The 17,972-nt window shown below is 42.3% G+C and overlaps 1 protein-coding gene across 3 annotated transcripts in view; it reads left to right on the forward strand.

The window, feature by feature from the left end:
• The window catches only part of LOC136438250 (uncharacterized), a 118,513-nt gene that overhangs the window by 78,152 nt on the left and 22,389 nt on the right, over window positions 1-17,972 (forward strand). For all 3 annotated transcript variants that reach the window (XM_066433014.1, XM_066433015.1, XM_066433016.1), the window contains exons 38-62: window positions 235-392; window positions 844-1,045; window positions 1,436-1,660; window positions 1,879-2,085; window positions 3,372-3,489; window positions 4,798-4,982; window positions 5,561-5,684; window positions 6,009-6,183; window positions 6,430-6,524; window positions 7,388-7,558; window positions 8,254-8,434; window positions 8,630-8,796; window positions 9,066-9,239; window positions 9,561-9,749; window positions 9,874-10,053; window positions 10,705-10,949; window positions 11,190-11,311; window positions 11,660-11,828; window positions 12,430-12,589; window positions 14,572-14,737; window positions 15,162-15,291; window positions 15,480-15,618; window positions 15,992-16,241; window positions 16,502-16,679; window positions 17,011-17,257. In XM_066433014.1, the coding sequence (XP_066289111.1) occupies window positions 235-392; window positions 844-1,045; window positions 1,436-1,660; window positions 1,879-2,085; window positions 3,372-3,489; window positions 4,798-4,982; window positions 5,561-5,684; window positions 6,009-6,183; window positions 6,430-6,524; window positions 7,388-7,558; window positions 8,254-8,434; window positions 8,630-8,796; window positions 9,066-9,239; window positions 9,561-9,749; window positions 9,874-10,053; window positions 10,705-10,949; window positions 11,190-11,311; window positions 11,660-11,828; window positions 12,430-12,589; window positions 14,572-14,737; window positions 15,162-15,291; window positions 15,480-15,618; window positions 15,992-16,241; window positions 16,502-16,679; window positions 17,011-17,257 (4,357 nt within the window). The remainder of the gene's footprint in view (window positions 1-234; window positions 393-843; window positions 1,046-1,435; window positions 1,661-1,878; window positions 2,086-3,371; window positions 3,490-4,797; window positions 4,983-5,560; window positions 5,685-6,008; window positions 6,184-6,429; window positions 6,525-7,387; window positions 7,559-8,253; window positions 8,435-8,629; window positions 8,797-9,065; window positions 9,240-9,560; window positions 9,750-9,873; window positions 10,054-10,704; window positions 10,950-11,189; window positions 11,312-11,659; window positions 11,829-12,429; window positions 12,590-14,571; window positions 14,738-15,161; window positions 15,292-15,479; window positions 15,619-15,991; window positions 16,242-16,501; window positions 16,680-17,010; window positions 17,258-17,972) is intronic.

Genomic DNA, 17,972 nt, shown 5'->3' on the forward strand with positions numbered 1-17,972 from the left:
TGCATTGTTATAACAACGACATGTAACTGCTCAGTTATAAATACACAGCCACAAGTGTTCCCGTGAGTATAAGATGTTAAATTGAAAATACTGTTGACGATACAAAAATAGATTGTTGACTTTACAATGTTCTATTTGCTTATTCATTTTTCATTCATTCCAAAAGAGCACTGCAGTAGATATAAGGTATTTCTCATAAACTGATGGTAATGGATATCTAACATATATTCACAGGGTCAAGTGACGCCACAAGTTGGTGCCGTTGTTACTGCAAGTCTCGGGATAAATTTGCTGCTCCTGATGGCAGAGCTCCAGTTAAAAGGACATGTCTTGACAACTGATTTCCCAACGAGGGCAGAGATAGAATTCACCAAGTTCCCACTAAATGTCGGGTTAGAAATAAATTTTCATAAAGTTAGTTTACATATGTAATTAGAATAAAATTCAGCGAAATAAATCAATTTCTATTCATCGCATAGACTTGATAGAGTCTAGAGATCTATAGAATATGAAAATACTAAATCATTTTTTAAACAACAAATTTAGGGCATTGTGTAACACTGATACTGAGATATGGTATTTGCACAGTCAATGAAACAAAATTAATACGCTTAGTATGATAAATAGTCTTGTATTGGAGGCTTCTCATCAGCTGTAACTGAGAACATATAGACATACCGTTTTCGTTTTTTTGTTGTTGCCAATATTGGTGATATACCTGAGTCATAACGCTGTACCTACTGCTTTGATGAACATCATTGGGAAAATCTTATTGACATTTATGATAATTAAGATATTGAACATTTTGCCATGTATTTTATACGGACTATCTTACATTTCCAGGGCACGGATGGATATGGTCATGATTCCATTGCGACTAGAGCTCCGTGGCATTCTGAAATCTTACCTTTTTATAAAAGAAATAACATTACTCGACTATCTGTTGTGGCATTATGAGACGCCTCCTGTCACAACGAACATTTTCAACACAGGAATCCCAGAGCCAGACCTTACTCCATCCACTTTTAGGAAATTCAAATTTGACGTAAGCACTTTATTTTGAGCGTTACATCTGTCATATTTGAAACCCCAATAAACTCAGTTCAGGGTTTCTGCCTCAAGCGAGAGTCAATCATCTATAAGTAGATTAGGACGTATCTGTACTTTTATTGTAATATGGTAATAAGATTTCCGATAACGTGTTCAATGTTGGTAACATTAACTTACGATTGATGAATCAACTTTTTTTTCTATGCTTAGCACCATGCCTTAGCTTAGCAGCTGACCCGTAACTATATAGTAGGGCGTTGGCGAGGGACACTAAGGTTGCGATTAATACAAGTCTTAAATTTGCATTTGTCCTTAGGAGTACTTTCTAAAACAACATAGTTGCAAATTTCATCAATGATTTTTGCTGTTAAACTTCGCTCAATAGACATCAACAGTAGTCAACGTTGGGAAGAGGGCCGCCATCACCACACATTGTGAAGTCCAGCAGGTCGCTGGTCGGGACGTGGTAGAACCCGCCTTTCAGCTGGAAGTAGCAGCCGAGGATGGCGAAAGCCAAGTGAAGCTGACCTACAATGTAGGGACGTACAGAGGTGGAAGTGACGTGGTGGACAATGAAGCCCTAGGAGGACCCTCAAATGTCATATTTAAGGTATTCTTGGACATCTTCAATCTTCAAACTTTAACTAAGAGGCAAAAGGATATTTTGGATTGGGCTCGACAAAGTAAACCTATGTTGCATTTATTCAAATTTTGCCAAAAAGAAAATACGAAATAATAAGAAAATGGTAGACTGCTCTAATCTAACCCTAGCTCGTAAATGATATCAGTTGCTTTGCTACACGGTTATAAAACTTTGACTATGTCCAGAAAATGAAGGGAGGCGTACCGCTCTACTTTACTGTCACGGGAACCAACTCGGGCGGAGGCGACGCCAAGGTCACTTGTGAGCTGCCCACATATGACGTCACCTTACCTGGAGGGCGCGTCACTCCTGACTTCCTCACAACAAGCCATCCCAACATCCTCCGCGCGTCAGCTGTGGCTCATGATGATTCCGTCATTCTTCTCAAACGGGTAAGAACGTATCACGTGACGTCAACTTTGATGTGTTATTCCATAGTAAGGGTGAAAAGTGCATTATGTGACATTCGGAAGTTGGGTCATAGACACTGGACGTTTGTTGGACAATTCGTTCGCAAAATATGATCGTTTAAGGCCTACACATTTGACAGGTTGAGTCATTTTTTTTCTATGATATTATCGTGAAGGTATAGACCGATCCCAAAGCCACGCCCCCTGTTCGATTTCGAACACCTCCGTCAAAAACAGGGTTTGACGGACCAAACATGGCCACCGCGGCTAGGTTGAAAATAATGCCACTGACTTCGGTTAAGCTTTTTTGGCACTGAAACCCTTTCAGAGCGGGCCAAATAAGAATGATATGTCTACCTTGTTGAAGGTATCCACCGGGTAGAGTTGTTTAAGGAGGGGGTAGATGTAGTTGCGATGAGAGCGCTATGTATTCGGTCAATGTTAAAGCGGTATGCGTCGCATAGTTTTCCCTTGTCGGCGGGCATCAGCGCCTAGTTTCTGACAAACAGCCGATGCACGTGTAAAGGAGGGTTCATATATCTGTGACATGGGTCCCACTGTATTGACTGCATGCATAACAGCTGTATGGTATTTAGCAACTAAGAATTAAAATGCATCCTTTTACTTCCCTGTTCACTTTCAAGTTAACCAGTTTTACACACCAGTAACGGAACAGACGAAACTCTGCGCTTGCGGATTTTGTAGTAGTCAGCATATGGTACAAGCTTCCTCTCGTTGAGTGCCCGATCTATTTTCTTTTTAAATTCGTTTTTGTTCTGAGCATATGCATTCAACCAATACAGTGGAAAACCTGTGCCAGATATACGTACCCTGCTTTACACGTGCCATTTCTGCCCCGCCAACGCTGTTTTCGACGGATGTGTTCTGAATAGAACAGGGGGTTCTATGGGTCTTCTATTCGTTCGATATGGTGTTCGACAGGATCGGTCTATTTGACATAAGAATAGGCGTCTTAGAGTTAACGCAAGTATTTGGATTGTTCTGCCCTATTTCTGCCCTAGTAGTTTTTCATGTAGTCTTTATCAACGATGAGTGATTAACATGTTATATGATAACATTTCAAATCATCCGTAATAAACAAAGGGGATAACGTAGGATTGACGGACCTAACATTTGCACTAATAACGAAGGTTTGACATCTTATCACAAACATAATTGAATCGCAAAAGATTCGAAGTCCTTTCATCCCTTAGTTGCAACCACAACTTCATAACCTTATGCTCCTTGTTGTACCCGTATTCGTCCAGGAAGGCGTTGGGTATGGTAGAAAAGTCTACGGAGACCAGGTCGTGCCATGGCATGACGTCAGTACGACCGCGAACACGGCTGTGACAGCTGCGGGGCCCGCTTTACAGCGTTTCACAGGTATCAAAGACAAACGACAAATATTATCTTCTAGAGATACGATTGTGCTTGATTACATGTCAGGGTGGCAGATTTTACAGGTACCCGAGGCAAATGCCAAATGTTTCTTCGAGATATGGTTTTGCTGATTGTTATCTCCATGAAAAAAAATACTTTTTATGGAGATATTGTTTTAAGCGTGTTTGCTTGTGTGTTTGTGTGTGTGTATGTGTGTGTGTGTGTGCCAGCATGCTTCAAGGCACCATAACTAAAGAACCTCTAGATGAACTGAAATGATATTTAGTGTGTGGTTAGGTGCTGGGAGAACAAAGGTCAAGGTAGCTTTGGGGCACCCTGGTATGTGTCAATGGATTTGCATTGGCGTTTTGTCAAAATTTTCCAAGGCGAATAACTGAAAAAAGGAAGGACAGATTTTCATGTTATTTAATATGCAGGTAGCTTAGACAGAGATGTACACAGTGCGAATTATGCAAATTGGAGAAATTTATGAAATTAATGGAGAAATTAATGCAGAAATGTTGGAATCCACTGCGTTCAATGGTAAGACAGTTCATAAATGCAACGTATGCAACTGAGAAATAATAGAAATGATAGATACATGTTATGCAAATGAGGGCCTAATTTACATGATTTATATTTAATTGAGATTAGAGGTTTCCGAACTATTGTTGTCATACGTGCTAAATATAGAATACAACACGGGGTATTCCGAATCACCCGAAGTACCAGCCCGACCGCGGGTAGAGTCGCACGACGGCCGTAGGCGATCCGACCTGCGGTCGGGCTGGCACCCGAGAAACACATATTTCAATGCGGAATGCGCCAAAAGTTGAGAAAATTTTGTGTCCTCGAACACAAAACTGTAACAACATTGATTCCAACCTCCGAATCCGGTATTTGAAAACCTCCGAATCCGTTATTCGAATTTTCGACAGCGGCGCAACCAGCGCGCTCGAAATGCATTCTATATATTCTATGGACGCCCGTGTGATACAACTCAAAAAACGGGAAATTGTCACACGGTCCGGAACACCCGTGTCAGTCCCAGGTATGACATAAATATAGAAGACAACACGGGGTATTCCGTATCACCCGAGGTACCAGCCCGACCGCGGGTCGGATCGCCCGACGGTCGCATTCGAAATATTCTATGGAAGCCTGTGTGATAACACTCCCGAACCCTACGTGATCCGGATAGTTATCACACGGTCCGGAACACCCGTATCAGGCCTAGGCATGACATAAATGTCTGTTTAATATGTAGTAGCTATCGCATGGTGTTTGAATACTTCTATCTAATTATTCAAGGTGGAAGGACGGGAAGAGTGATCTCCACCTCGATTGCTAGTTTGAAGTTAGACACACCTCAACAGTGCGCCATGCAGTGTTTGCAGCATCCCCCAGCGAAGTGTCTCAGCTTCAACTATGACTACGGACACGAGACCTGCGAACTACTGGAGGAGATAGAGGGACACGGTGTAGAGATGCATGAGGTACACCTAGAGCGTGTGTAAGCTACGGGAAAAGTGCATGAAATGATCAGGGAGAAAATCATGGATCAAATAATCAAATAAAACCATTCATTCATTCAATCATTCATTCATTCATTCATGGAAATGCTGACTGTTTAAACGTTAATTTATTCCCAAATCTTGCTCCATGTATGTAGTCAGAGCTTCAGAGTGCGATTCGATTAAAATGTTCCGGAATTCATACGAGTTTTACGGAATAAATACATATGAATGATAAGGAACTTTGCGGTTTGTACTGATAGTTCGATCGTAGATATTCCGTAAAAAATACTAGTATGTATCAAGTAAACTCGTGGGCATTCCGTGAATTTCATGTAAATACTTAGGCACCTCTGGAGCTTGTTGTCAATTACTCATTATAAGTTATATTGTTGTTGTTATTTTAACAGAAAAAAAAAACATACGTAAAATATGGTCTATGTGAAAAGCTAAGAAAACAAGGTCTATTAAATGAATATCAATTAATAACATCGGCTTAAAAAAGTCCGCTTATTGGTTAAAACGTGATGAGATATCCTGATGTTGTTCTGTGCTTGCAGGTTGGTCACTTCCACAATTTTGAGCGGCTTGGCGTCGGCCATGCTGTGGAATTCCGACATGAAGACGTGCAGATGAGGCATGATGCCTTATACTACTTCAACCTCTATATAAACAACACGTTAGGTAGGTGACGATGTTTCTTTGTAATAAAGTACAACACAGTATCATTGAATGTTCCCTGTCAGGTATAGGAATAAATTTGCAGTGGCACTATAGATTATATTCGTCTGACAAAAGACTTATTTGTAAAGGGTCTAGGGCCGCTGCTGGTCTTTATACAATAATGATTGGAATGATATGTAACAACTTGTACATTTATGCCTTAAAGGGCTGGTTCTGGTGACTTGACAGACAAAAATAAACTAAAAACGCTTCTCTCATTGATTGATACGACCTGAACACATCTGAAAGTCGCATGTAAGATCATGAACATTTTGTTTCAAAAAGGCTACGTTAACATCCTGACGTCCCCCGGTGTCCTTACCGACTTCACCCCTCCGAGCCCGGGCCCGCTGGAGAACGTCATCATGGACGTGCTAATGACAGAGGATTGCGGGGACTTCGTCCTGGATCACTGGGAACAGTTCAGGTGTGGAGAACAGACGCCCCTGCCGAACCACAGGTATGTAACTAACTAACTCTCCCTCCCCTTTCTCTCTTCCCAGATCAGTTGCTGATCAATCCAAGCCACAATATATAGTACCCCCCTGTGCAAGAAGACTAGGTAAACATTTCTTTTAGGAACCACTAAATTTGTAGTCGTTGCACCTGGCCGACATACACATACTGCACTTGTTTGTTACACCTCTTTATTTCTAGGCTAGTTCACGTCCAACTAATTTAAGTACCTGATCACGTCTTTGTTCAGGTGGATAGTAGACGGAGAAGGGTCTCGCACTGTGTTTAATGGACACGAGCCACTGGTTGACTTGCGATACACCCGAGCTAACAGATATGTGTCAGGTAGGTACTTGAAACAGCGTAGCTGCTTTATTCCTACTACGTCATCATCTGTCCTCTAGCCTTCGTTCAGGGTTTCGTTCATTTGGTGTCAGTACCCTATCTGCATTGCGGGGCGCCTTGGATCTTTCATTCTATGGTTTCACTTTCAGCCATACCCAGTGGGACGCTGCTTCTCTTGCTTCTCCTGTCCTTCATCCCATGTACTCCCGGTGCCCTCCATGTAGTTTGGCTAACAAAGCCTCTACAGCCTATCTCCACTGGGAAGCACAAATCCACCATCCATCTGCGCAGCTCTGTCTCAGCTCTGTCTCAGCTCTTGGTACTCCTCCCGCCGTCTTATTTTACTCTGTATCTGGTTCCTTCCTCCATGGGCCGTGCATCTTTCCACCTCTGACTCCCTGTTGATCCTGCTCCTAAGCCCAGCCTGCCCTGGGCCACCACCCCCTCTATGTCTTTGTGTCTTAGCCTGCTTCTGGCCTCCTCTGCTGCTTCTATGGCTGACCACTTCCTTCCTGACCTTTCAGATTCCCGCTTCTTTAATATTCTCATCCTTGCTATTCCCTAGAGTCCATTGCGCTCTTACTGACGTCACTTTAAAACACTCAACATTAGCAAACTCTATAGCATAGAAAAGACCATAATAGTTACTGTGGTTATCATGGAAGCTCAGCTGTGTTGGTAGTAATCATAGTACAAGGCTAAACCTTCTTCAAAGTCAAACGTATACACGGATCAAAGATTCAACGACCACTGTCACCTTCGTCATCATCTATAATGACCAATCAGTACCGAACGTAATCTCACTCACACATTGGTCTAGTACTAAGATGCTTAAACCAATATATTCACTGTTTCACCTGCAGCAAATTGGGATGGTTTCCATGACAACGAATCCGGTCTCCATGGTTACTCCTGGACCTCAGGTAGAGCTCCGTGCGGAGGAGATGTCCATCCTCACATTGACCCGCATGCGCACCTGTTCGACGTGTCTGAGTGGACGCACGATGGTATTGCGAGTCCCCTAAATCTAGAAGGTAAAATCTATGGTAAATCCCACTGTTGAATTGCTAAAAAAAATATGTCGGGAACAAGTCTGATCGATTCCTTTTAGAATGCTAGCCTCCGTTGCAGTCCTTTTCCCCGCAGCGTTTTTTCATTTTTTTTTGGGGGGGGGGGGCGTATCTGCTTGAGACAGGGTCTATAGCGGACACAGGGGCACGGCGGATACGGGATCCTAAGCAAATACGCCCCCCCCCCCCAACAAAAAAAATAAAAAAATAAAAAAACGCTGCGGGGAAAAGGACTGCAACGGAGGCTATCTGTTAACAGGATGTAAAATGCTCATCACTCAGCCGTTAAAATGAAATGTCCCTTTCCAGCGGTCCACCCCGCTAGCGATACAAAGGGTTGTCAGGTTTACCCTAGGGTCGGTCGGGTAACCGGAAACAACATTTTTCCTAGGCCTAATGCCACTCACTAGACAGCGGTACCTGAGCGACCAAAACTGCATTAATATGACCCTGGATTTTATATTTGGAGTGTGATGAACGATATAAAAAGCAGTAAAATGTAGAAAACGTAGAAAGACTCGTCATCAATGACATTTGTTGAGCGACCTGTCCAATGTTTTGTTGCTCTGTGATCGCAGCCTCTGTTGACAAATATAAACAACGTTGGTACTTAAAATGAGTATCATAATAAGACTTTTTCAATCGTATACCCCATTTAGACGGAGAGTATCATATCACTGTTCGAGCAATCAACAACGTTGAGTTCGGCGGTGCCATGGCAACGACAGTGTGCCACACCGCGCCCTACATCATCGACAACACCCCGCCGTTTGTACATCACGTCCACAGTGTGCAGTATGACGAAACTGATTTCACCATTTCGGCCGAGTATAACGTCAGGTACAAAACACATTTTGATTTCGAGAATATCAATCGAGTATTCTTCGATTAACGAATTTCAATTATACAATACTTGCACTGACGCCCCCAGCACCCACGTCAGTGAATCCCCGACCAAAACGCCATTTACTGCGGCGTTGAAGATTCTGAAATGGATTTGAAATAAGATGTTGGTCCTTGACTTTCAATATTCAGCGATCCGCTTTCCGACATTCGAGAGATTGACTTTGGACTCGGACGGAGCAAACGTGACGTGCACATGATGGACTGGTATCGTCATGGCAACACAACACACACGTCTGTCAACTTTCACATACCTGATGGAGTGCCGGCATGGGTCAAAGTTCGGGCTATTAACAACGGTATGGGCTCGTACTACTGCCTCGCAGTCATCATCATATACTCATATTATGTTTATGTCGAATATATGTCAGCCTATTTTATGAAGAGAATGTTAAGACTTAATATAATGTATGCGTTAGTAAGCAGAAATGTGTGCAAAAATTTTTATCGTTATTATACTTTGTGACATATCTATGTCACTATGAACAGACATATACTTCAAGAGGTGCTTGCGTTCATGTTAACATTGACTTTTGAATGATTTCCATGTCAACATTGTTATTGACAGTTGACCTGCGTGAGGTTGGCCATGCGGACCAACCAGTTCTCGTTGATACCTCACCACCTATTGCCGGGATCCTGTATGACGGCAGCCTTTATGGCCATGACCTGAACTTCACCTCTGACCCTAACACAATATGTGCAAACTGGAAGGACTTCCATGATGAGGAGAGTGGTCTGAGTAAGCTGCGTACTACATCATCATTATAGAACTCCCTCCTACTGTTCTACTTTATGTTTGAATCAGTTTGATTGGTTGAATGATTGCTTTAGCTGACGTAACTAAGGTAAGACATAATCAGTTTGATTGGTTGAACGATTGCTTTAGCTACCGTAACTAAGGTAAGACATGGTGTTTTTATGAGCTACAGATAGAGAACTCTAATTTATGAAATTGAATTCAAATTCGATAGCAGAGCTTAGAGTTTAATATTTTGGAAATTCGACAATTGCATGGTATAAGCATTTATGAAAACATTTGATATAATGATTTAACAATTAGGTCATTACGAATGGGGAGTGGGTTCGGAGCCTGGAACAGACGACGTGGTATCTCTGAGTGAGTACCCTCACACGACATCGCAGGCATGCGCAGACGTACAACTGATCCACAACACAACGTACTACTCCATACTTGTGGCATTCAACAATGGGCACGACAACTTGAACGTCTCGAAGTCATCAGATGGAGGTAAATGCTCCAAAGGAAACATTATTTCATATTCATGTTAATAGATACAGACCATTTGACCATATTTGCATCACTCCTCATTTGCATCACGGTTTTCTCAAAGTCTCATGTTACTGTCTTTAAGTCCTGTTTGACGCAACGCCGCCCGTGGAAGGAACTTTACGGGACGGTTTGGAGCCAGACTCAGACTTGCAGTTCTCGTCCGAACCTTCCACCGTGTCCGCCAACTGGGACGGCTACAGCGACCCGGAGTCAGGGATCGGGGACTACGCCGTGACGGTGCAAAGAACATCTTTCTCAGAAGGTAATAGTAAAGGGTGATAACCCACTATGAGTTACGTACGGTGTCATACGGGATGGTCGGCTTCTATAACCACCGAATTAGCCACCAAGGGAGAGAACCAAATTAGGTGGTTAAAGATGAGGCTATATGAACTGACAATGCATTATTACACCGTATAAACCGAGGGAAAGCGGGTCATTAACGTTATTATCGTTTATACATTATATACACATTGTATATAATATATCAAACTTACACATGAATTAGACAAGTCCCGTGTAACATGATGAATAGAATGCTTTTATTGTAAGTGTAATTTTTTTATACATATTAGTTAGATGAAGGTAAGTCAAAGCAGCTGGATAGATTTCACAAAATCTATGTTCAATTTGGAGTAATAATGACCGGTGGTTATTGCAACTTGAAGCCACCTGATTGGTGAATATCAGCTTGTTTCTTGATGATCTGAAATAAGATATTGGCACAGTACAATATTTTGATAAATTACGATTCGTCTTCAGCTGCACCTGCCTACATTTTGATAATTGTCCTTTACGTATAAGATAGCACATTTTCTACAGAAATTACGTAGAAAAACGTTGCTTGTTGGGATACTATAATTAGCATAGCGTTTGTAGTCGATATGACAATCCATGTATGTTATATTTTCAGGGAACAAAACACATACTTCGGAAATTATCCATGAGAAAACGTCAGTAGGGCCTGACGCCGCCCAAATCAACTGGCACAAGTTTCACCTGCATCATGGAGATCACGTGTCCGTCCAACTGGAGGCAACCAATCAGGCGATGGATTCCACCGTGACGTCATCTGATGGGTTCGTAATGGACCTGACCAAGCCGGTGATGGTTCATCTGGGGGACGGGGCCGAGCCGGGAGAGGACAGGGCGTTCTCGGTAAGATTTTCAAAATAGTGATCATTGTTTCTGATTAGGAAAAAGTCATAGAAATGTTTACAGCTGATAATATGATTGCTAGTTATGAGAAATTTACATGATGTGAATCAAATGCCAGTAAAACAGATGACATTTAATGCGATTACTGGTGTGCGTAAAATGTACCAAAACGAACAATGTCAGCTATCACATGAATAATTGCCATGATACCCTCCTATATTTTCCGTAAATCTGTTCCAGGCCGATGCGTCACGCATATCGGCCAACTGGATATTCGAGGACGCCGAGTCTGGGATTGAAAAGTATATGATTACAGTCTTCAAGAAAGCAGCCGGGACAAAGAGGCAAATCTATCCAGAGAGGTCAGTATGTTTTCCTTTTGTAAACTTGCCGTCAAGTTCGTGCCGATGGATGGTTATTCTTGTTGCCCACCTTGGATTCAAAATGTTTTTGCCAATGACAGGGCAATAAGAGGGTTGGATTCTTGTGTTTTGGGCGTCTTTACTGGTCACGGTTGAAGGATGGTTGCATGTAGTTAAATTTGTCGTTTCTGAGCGGCTTTCCTTCACATCTCTATACAGATTTACGTCTTTGCTTCGATGGTATAGCTTACATGAACAAAGTCAAAGTCGGGATCATTATGAACGATTTAACATGACTACATTTTTAAGCTACCTAAGTTGATCTCTAAAAAAATGCTTTATAAACAGGGAAGAAAGTGTTGAAATTGATGGAAAGCAAAAGACATGGACATCGCCTGCACATCTTAATCTGATTAATGGTGCGCTGTACTTCGTGCGCGTCGCTGCTGTCAACGGTGCCGGGGCGACAACAGTGCACGAAACCAACGGTCTGATCGTGGACACCAGTCCGCCAGGGGTATGTATCCCACCATATATATATATATATATATATATATATATATATATAATTATGTCTGTGTATGTGTAAATGATGATATCATCATTATCTGTTTAACTGTTGGGCCTCGTCGGGGAAACTCACATGACTTTCCGGGTCAAAGGTGCTATTTTAGAATTTGGCTGGGGTCCAAAGAGTTCTCCAAAGCATTCAAGCAGATTTTTACATCTATTTTTGTAGTGTTTTTTTATAATAAGTCCTTTATAAACTTGCTACTATGAAAAGCAAGAGTTCGTATGTCATTGTGTTTCAGAAAATTAGCGGTCAACAACGACTTCAGAACTTCTTGATTGATTGTGATTTTATATTTGGCCTGACAAGGTTGATTTTCGGCCCCCTGGTGTCAGACCTTGGTTTATGTTTGAAGTGTCGCCCTCGTATGTCAACATTACAATCAAAAATTACAGTCAAATACGTGTCGTCGTTGATATTATATAGTGGTCAAATACTACTGCACAAATACTGTAGTATTGTCTTTTATTGTACGTTATATGCATAGATTTACATCTATACCACTTTAGTATAACTTAGCAAGCCTATGTGATATAATTGTTATCAGATGGTTAATGTGAGGGTCGGAGTGACAGCCGGAGAGCCTGAGGAGCTGGAGGACGGCTACGTTCTCCACACAGACCTGCAGGGCATACAGGCGTCCTGGATGGCTACTGACTTCGAGAGCGGGGTGGTGTCGTACTGGGTGGCTGTAGGAACGACTCCAGGTCAGACCAACCATACAAGAATTGTGCTTCAATGTAAAAAAAAAGAAAACTGTACATACCTTGGGTCATTTCATTTAACATTTATTGTTGTTACCTTCCCCAAGAAGGTTATCTTTTACCGAGCGTTTGTCTGTATCTGTGTATGAACATGATGACTCGGTAATGCATTGGTGGATTGTCTTAAGTTTAAATTGGTATGTCGTTATCAAATCTCGCCATGATAACGTTTTGGTCCCCTTATTTGCATTAGGAATGCAGAAGATGAACAAAAACACAATTTGCATGATAATACTAACACGTGTGGACGTGGCACCTATCAGTTAACATACTGGGGCAAATATCCCGCTCCTGACATTGCCTGTCCCCAGGGGCCCTACAGCTAGTTGTCAAAACACAGAGCGATAGCTAGAACCGTGTATACAACTTTTTTTAAAAATGTGGATGGCTTAAGTGATGCTTGATATAATGAGATGGTAATTGTGCAAATCAAAATCTGGGGAAACCTTATGAACCCAACTGCATTCCATGATAGGAATTTTCAAAATGTAACATATATAACTGAAATATGATAAATAGAGAAAATAGTGACATGAAAGTTATAAAAGTTATGCAAATGTAGACCTAAACTGCACAACTACTGAGAAAATAACTGTAATTTCTATTTGTTGCATTTGAAAGGTTTGTGGGGGTGAACATGGTTGAATACAAATCAAACGCTGCATAATTGATAATACCCCCATTTCACTTGGACGGCGCTCTCGCCGCGCTCTCACGGCGACGTAAAATTGCCCAGAGCGCCGTGAGAGCGCCGAACTCCTAGAAAACGTGCTCAAGTGGAATCTCTACGGCGACCCTTGCGCGCTCTCAGCGTGACCAAAATGTCAAATGTCAGCAACTTTTTATGAGTGACCAAAGATTTCACAAATCACTCAACGAATTCCAGAGATAAAAAACGAATTTTTGTTATGTTTTGTGTGCTTAGTTGTCTTCTCAGTCATACCTTTATCTCTTGCATCATATTTAAATGATAAAATCAATGGGAAAACAGATTCAATTTTAGTCGCTGCACGGTCGCTCAGTGTGTGTCTTAAGTAATATATGTATGTTCAACTTGTTTTTTTCTGTTTTGTCTGTCATGTAAACTGTTTGCAATTAATATATTTTATCATTCTACGTTATAACAGTTACGTAAATCTCAGAATTTTGAAACACATTTTGAACCACTGACAATAAAACTTGGAGGAAATTTTATTTGAATGGAAGCAAGTACTTGTAGTTATTCGTCAATTTGTATTACCCACGAGCAAAACTATAATTTTGACCACAAAATTCCCAGAAATTCAAGATACACCACTTCAAGAATGAAATTTGTTTGAACTACAGTCATAAGAACATTCAATCCTTTTGGAGCGCCCGCTGCGATCCTTGAGCGCTCGCTGCGGTCCTTTGATCCCACCTTGGGCGCTCTCACGGCGCTCACCGCGCTCTCACGGCGCTCACCGCGCTCGTTCCGCGCTCTCTCGGCATTCGTTTTTGATCGCCATCCTCGGCGCTCTCACGGCGAAGGTTTTGAGCATGTTCAAAACCATCGCCGCGCTGTCGGCGCTCTCACGGCGCTCTCGTCGCGCTATCGGCGCTCTCAATGGTGCTCTCGCCGCGTTGTCGGCGCTCTCACGGCGATCTGGCCAAAATGAGGTTGCCGTGAGAGCGCGGTGAGAGCGCCGTCCAAGTGGAATGGGGGTATTAGGAATTGCTAGAAATAAAATAGACTTCATAATTATAATGATACAACTTCTGTTATTTGGGTGGAGAATATGATCAACTGATATAATTTGTGCAAATGATGACCTTATTTGCATGATAAATGAGAACGCTTATAACACATTAGTCGAAAAGGTTAAAATCATCTGCCGAAAGTATGAGGTGATTGAACTTTGGTTTATATTTTGTTGATAATTTGATATAAAACATTCTACTTGCAGGTGGCAATGATGTCATTGACTACCAAAGTTTTGGCACTGGAACAGACAGTTACGTCGGGAATCTCGATCTTCAACTGACAAACAAAACAACTAACTCGCCTATCTACTATCTCACGGTGAAGGCTGAAAACGCTGCTGGGAGCTTTTCAAGAAACATCACATCAAGGTAAAAATGCAGAAAGATCACATTGAAAATCTAAGTAAGCACCACCTGTCAGATGCCCGCTGCACTGACAGAGGTTGGTGGGGAAATTTGTAACTTTTTTAAAATCATATCTACCGTGCGTTTTCTGTCTGCACGTGGAGAGTGCCTCACTAGTTTCACCGTCAGTTGAGCATCACGCGTCGTCAGAAATGTTTGTCCATTACATGTATTATCTCTGTTCCCTTCGGGTGGGGTGGGGACAGCAGCGGAATGAAAAGCCTTTCTATGATGATATAAAACGATTGCGCCTTTTCGTGGAATGATGTTCAAGGATATCAAACTCTTACTTCAGTCTTGGGATATGATTACAACATACTGCAATAACTAGAAAGAACGGCCGGTATAAATCCGTAGAGATTGACGCGGTACATTTTATGACATTCAGTCCTATAAAGGTGGTCCGTGCTGACCAGGCCGGGACAGTGACTGACGGTTGGGAGACGTGGACTACAGTAGAACAGGCCATGACTGTGGATGTCGACTATCAGAGGGATGTGTCAACTGTCACAGTCCAGGTACAAAGTCATTTAAAAGACGGATTTTAAAGAATGGGGTACTACATTTTAGTGATTTCTCCTGATCCGCAGTAAGTAAATTCTGTTCTAGTTTTGTTCCCATAAGGCCATATTTTTAGCTCACGTTGATAAACATATTCTTTAAAAGATAGTACATCTAATAATCGTCTTATACTGATTGTTTACAGTTCGGCGGCTTTGAGAGCGAGCAGCACGGCATCTCCCATTACGAGTGGTCGGTGGGGACGGAGCCGAGACTGGACGATGTGCAGCCGTACACGGCAGCGGGGATTGTTCTGTCGGACCATACTGACAATCCTGGTGGAGGTGTGTTTCTTGTAGTCTAGAATAAAGTGTCATGAATACATTGAACTCTTTTTCGGCTCCAGGTATTGTTGAGATTGGTTTTAATCATTATTGAACAACATTCAATTTTTTGGATGTTGTCTACAACGTAGACGAAAATTTGGCGTATTTGACAACTAAAAGATTCTCGAAAGTTTTTAAAGTGGTTTTTCACCTGTTTCTGGTGGTACAGATAAGATGACTAAGACCTACAGGAAATCGCGGGACTTGGTATTGTCAAACATTCTTTTAGTAGAAAACACAGCTATCACTAGTTTCAGTTACTGCCTGTAAAACAGGACATCCTCAAAATGAAGCAGGGATACATGATATGGTTTTCGTATCAATTTTGCAGGTCTGAGTAGCCACGGACAGGCCCAGTCCCTCCTGCCCCTAAACCCCGGTGTGCAGTACTACGCCACAGTCCGGGCTATCACAGGAGCGGGGAACGTGCTGGACTTCTCAACAGACGGGTTCACAGTGGACATCACTCCGCCGGTCATACAGATAGACAGCGTCGGTGTACAGATCGGTAACAGCTCTCTTGAACTGGACTGGGAACGTGCTCATTACCAGAAGTCAGCTGATTCTATAAGTGCAAACTGGTAAATGACAAACTTTCAGCATCAACTACAATCCATTGCCATGTGTTATGGTCAGTTCTAATGTATACTATTACATTGAATACTCGCCATAAACTCTCGGGGCGGGGTCCAATCAACTCCTGACAGCGAAATATTATGTAACACAGGCCAGAGAAATTGCAACACAAATCCAAGGTGGACTCATTTCTTCCTGACAAAAGTATATAGAAAGGGGTTAATACTTTCGTATGAAGGTTTAGCCACTTACCCTTTGTTCGCAGGCATATCATTGAGTCAAATGATGCAGTAGCCTACTCATGGTTCTGCTACGGAAGTTACCCCGGTGCCTGCGACATCTACCCGGTAACGAATACCTCAGACATGTCAGTGCCTAACTCCCTGGTGAAACCCATTAGAGATGGCGCACCAAACACCCTAACCGTCTCAGCAATGAATGTGGTAAGCCGTATTCTATCGACACGGATAGATGAAACAAAAATGTTTGCTAAGGGTACGGATCAAGAAAAATTGTCCCGTTACTTTGCCGTATCGGAGACCTTTTTGATTACTGCTTTCGATTATACCAGGATAAGCAACCGACAACGATATTAAGATGGTCCCAAGCGCCTATGGGCAATTGGTAAAACGTGCATCTATTGGCATGCCTACCATATTGTAGTTCAGTCCCTTTAAAGGTTAATGAACAATGGCTGACAATGGTGCGTTTTTTCTGGGTGTGGAAGGAGGATATGGAGTTGATGCTTCTCGAACATTTTGTCCCTGTAACCAGGTTGGTCTTTGGGGACAGACTGTCTCCGGCAGCTTGACTGTTGACGAGACGCCTCCTGTTGCCGGTGAAGTTTTCTGTCCCCAGTTTGTACAAGACGCCAGTGAGCTGTCCTGTCGCTGGCACGGGTTCTACGACACGGAGAGCAGCATCCAGTACTACATGTTTGGTGTTGGGTTAGCCGAGGGAGACGACTCCATCTTTAACTTCACACGGGTCCCCAGCCATCAAACGCACTATAGTCCCAGAGGTAGGTAGTCAGACTGTAATATAGTATAGCACGTGTAAAGAGGATACTTTTTTAGTCTTAGGTCACCTCCGGTAGGAGTTTTGTAAATAGTCTTGTGCACACGTTCGCAGCAGCAAATCACGATCTTGCTGCATTGATATGCCACTTGGCATATCGTCTGCGCGGAATGATGCACATTGACATGTCAAAAGTACTCCTATCTGGACGGGCATGTGAAACAGGTCGTCAATTCCATAAAGTTTTGTGGGCGTGCGCTTGTCGGGTTTGTGCTAAGCAGATATCAGGTGATGTGTTGCGCAATTCCCTGTGATCGTTTTGTGCACGTTGGTTCCGTTGTTCACGGCGAATGGCCAGGGAAGTCAGTATACGGGATAATATTGTTGACAGATTAATCAAGAGAGGTGCTAATATCTTCAGTTACTACGATATCTTTACAAAATTGCATTATAACTTGGAAATGACGGAAATGTTTATCAAACATATGTTTGCTCTAATAGTGTTTTCTCCAAGCAGATGTTGGTTTATGTGTTGTTTTATATAAGCTAATACCAGCTGGTACTATCATGATGCGTGGGTTCAATTAGGCACTTGAAAAATCAGAGGATAAGCTCCGGATTCCTACACTGCCTGCAATTGCCTGTAGCTAAGATGGAGAGGAATTTCGATAGATATCACCAATGTAAATGAAGACCTAGTTGTCATAATTGATTAGAAA

This window comes from Branchiostoma lanceolatum, chromosome 7 (assembly GCF_035083965.1).
Source record: "Branchiostoma lanceolatum isolate klBraLanc5 chromosome 7, klBraLanc5.hap2, whole genome shotgun sequence".
In the NCBI taxonomy this organism is placed as follows: domain Eukaryota; kingdom Metazoa; phylum Chordata; class Leptocardii; order Amphioxiformes; family Branchiostomatidae; genus Branchiostoma; species Branchiostoma lanceolatum.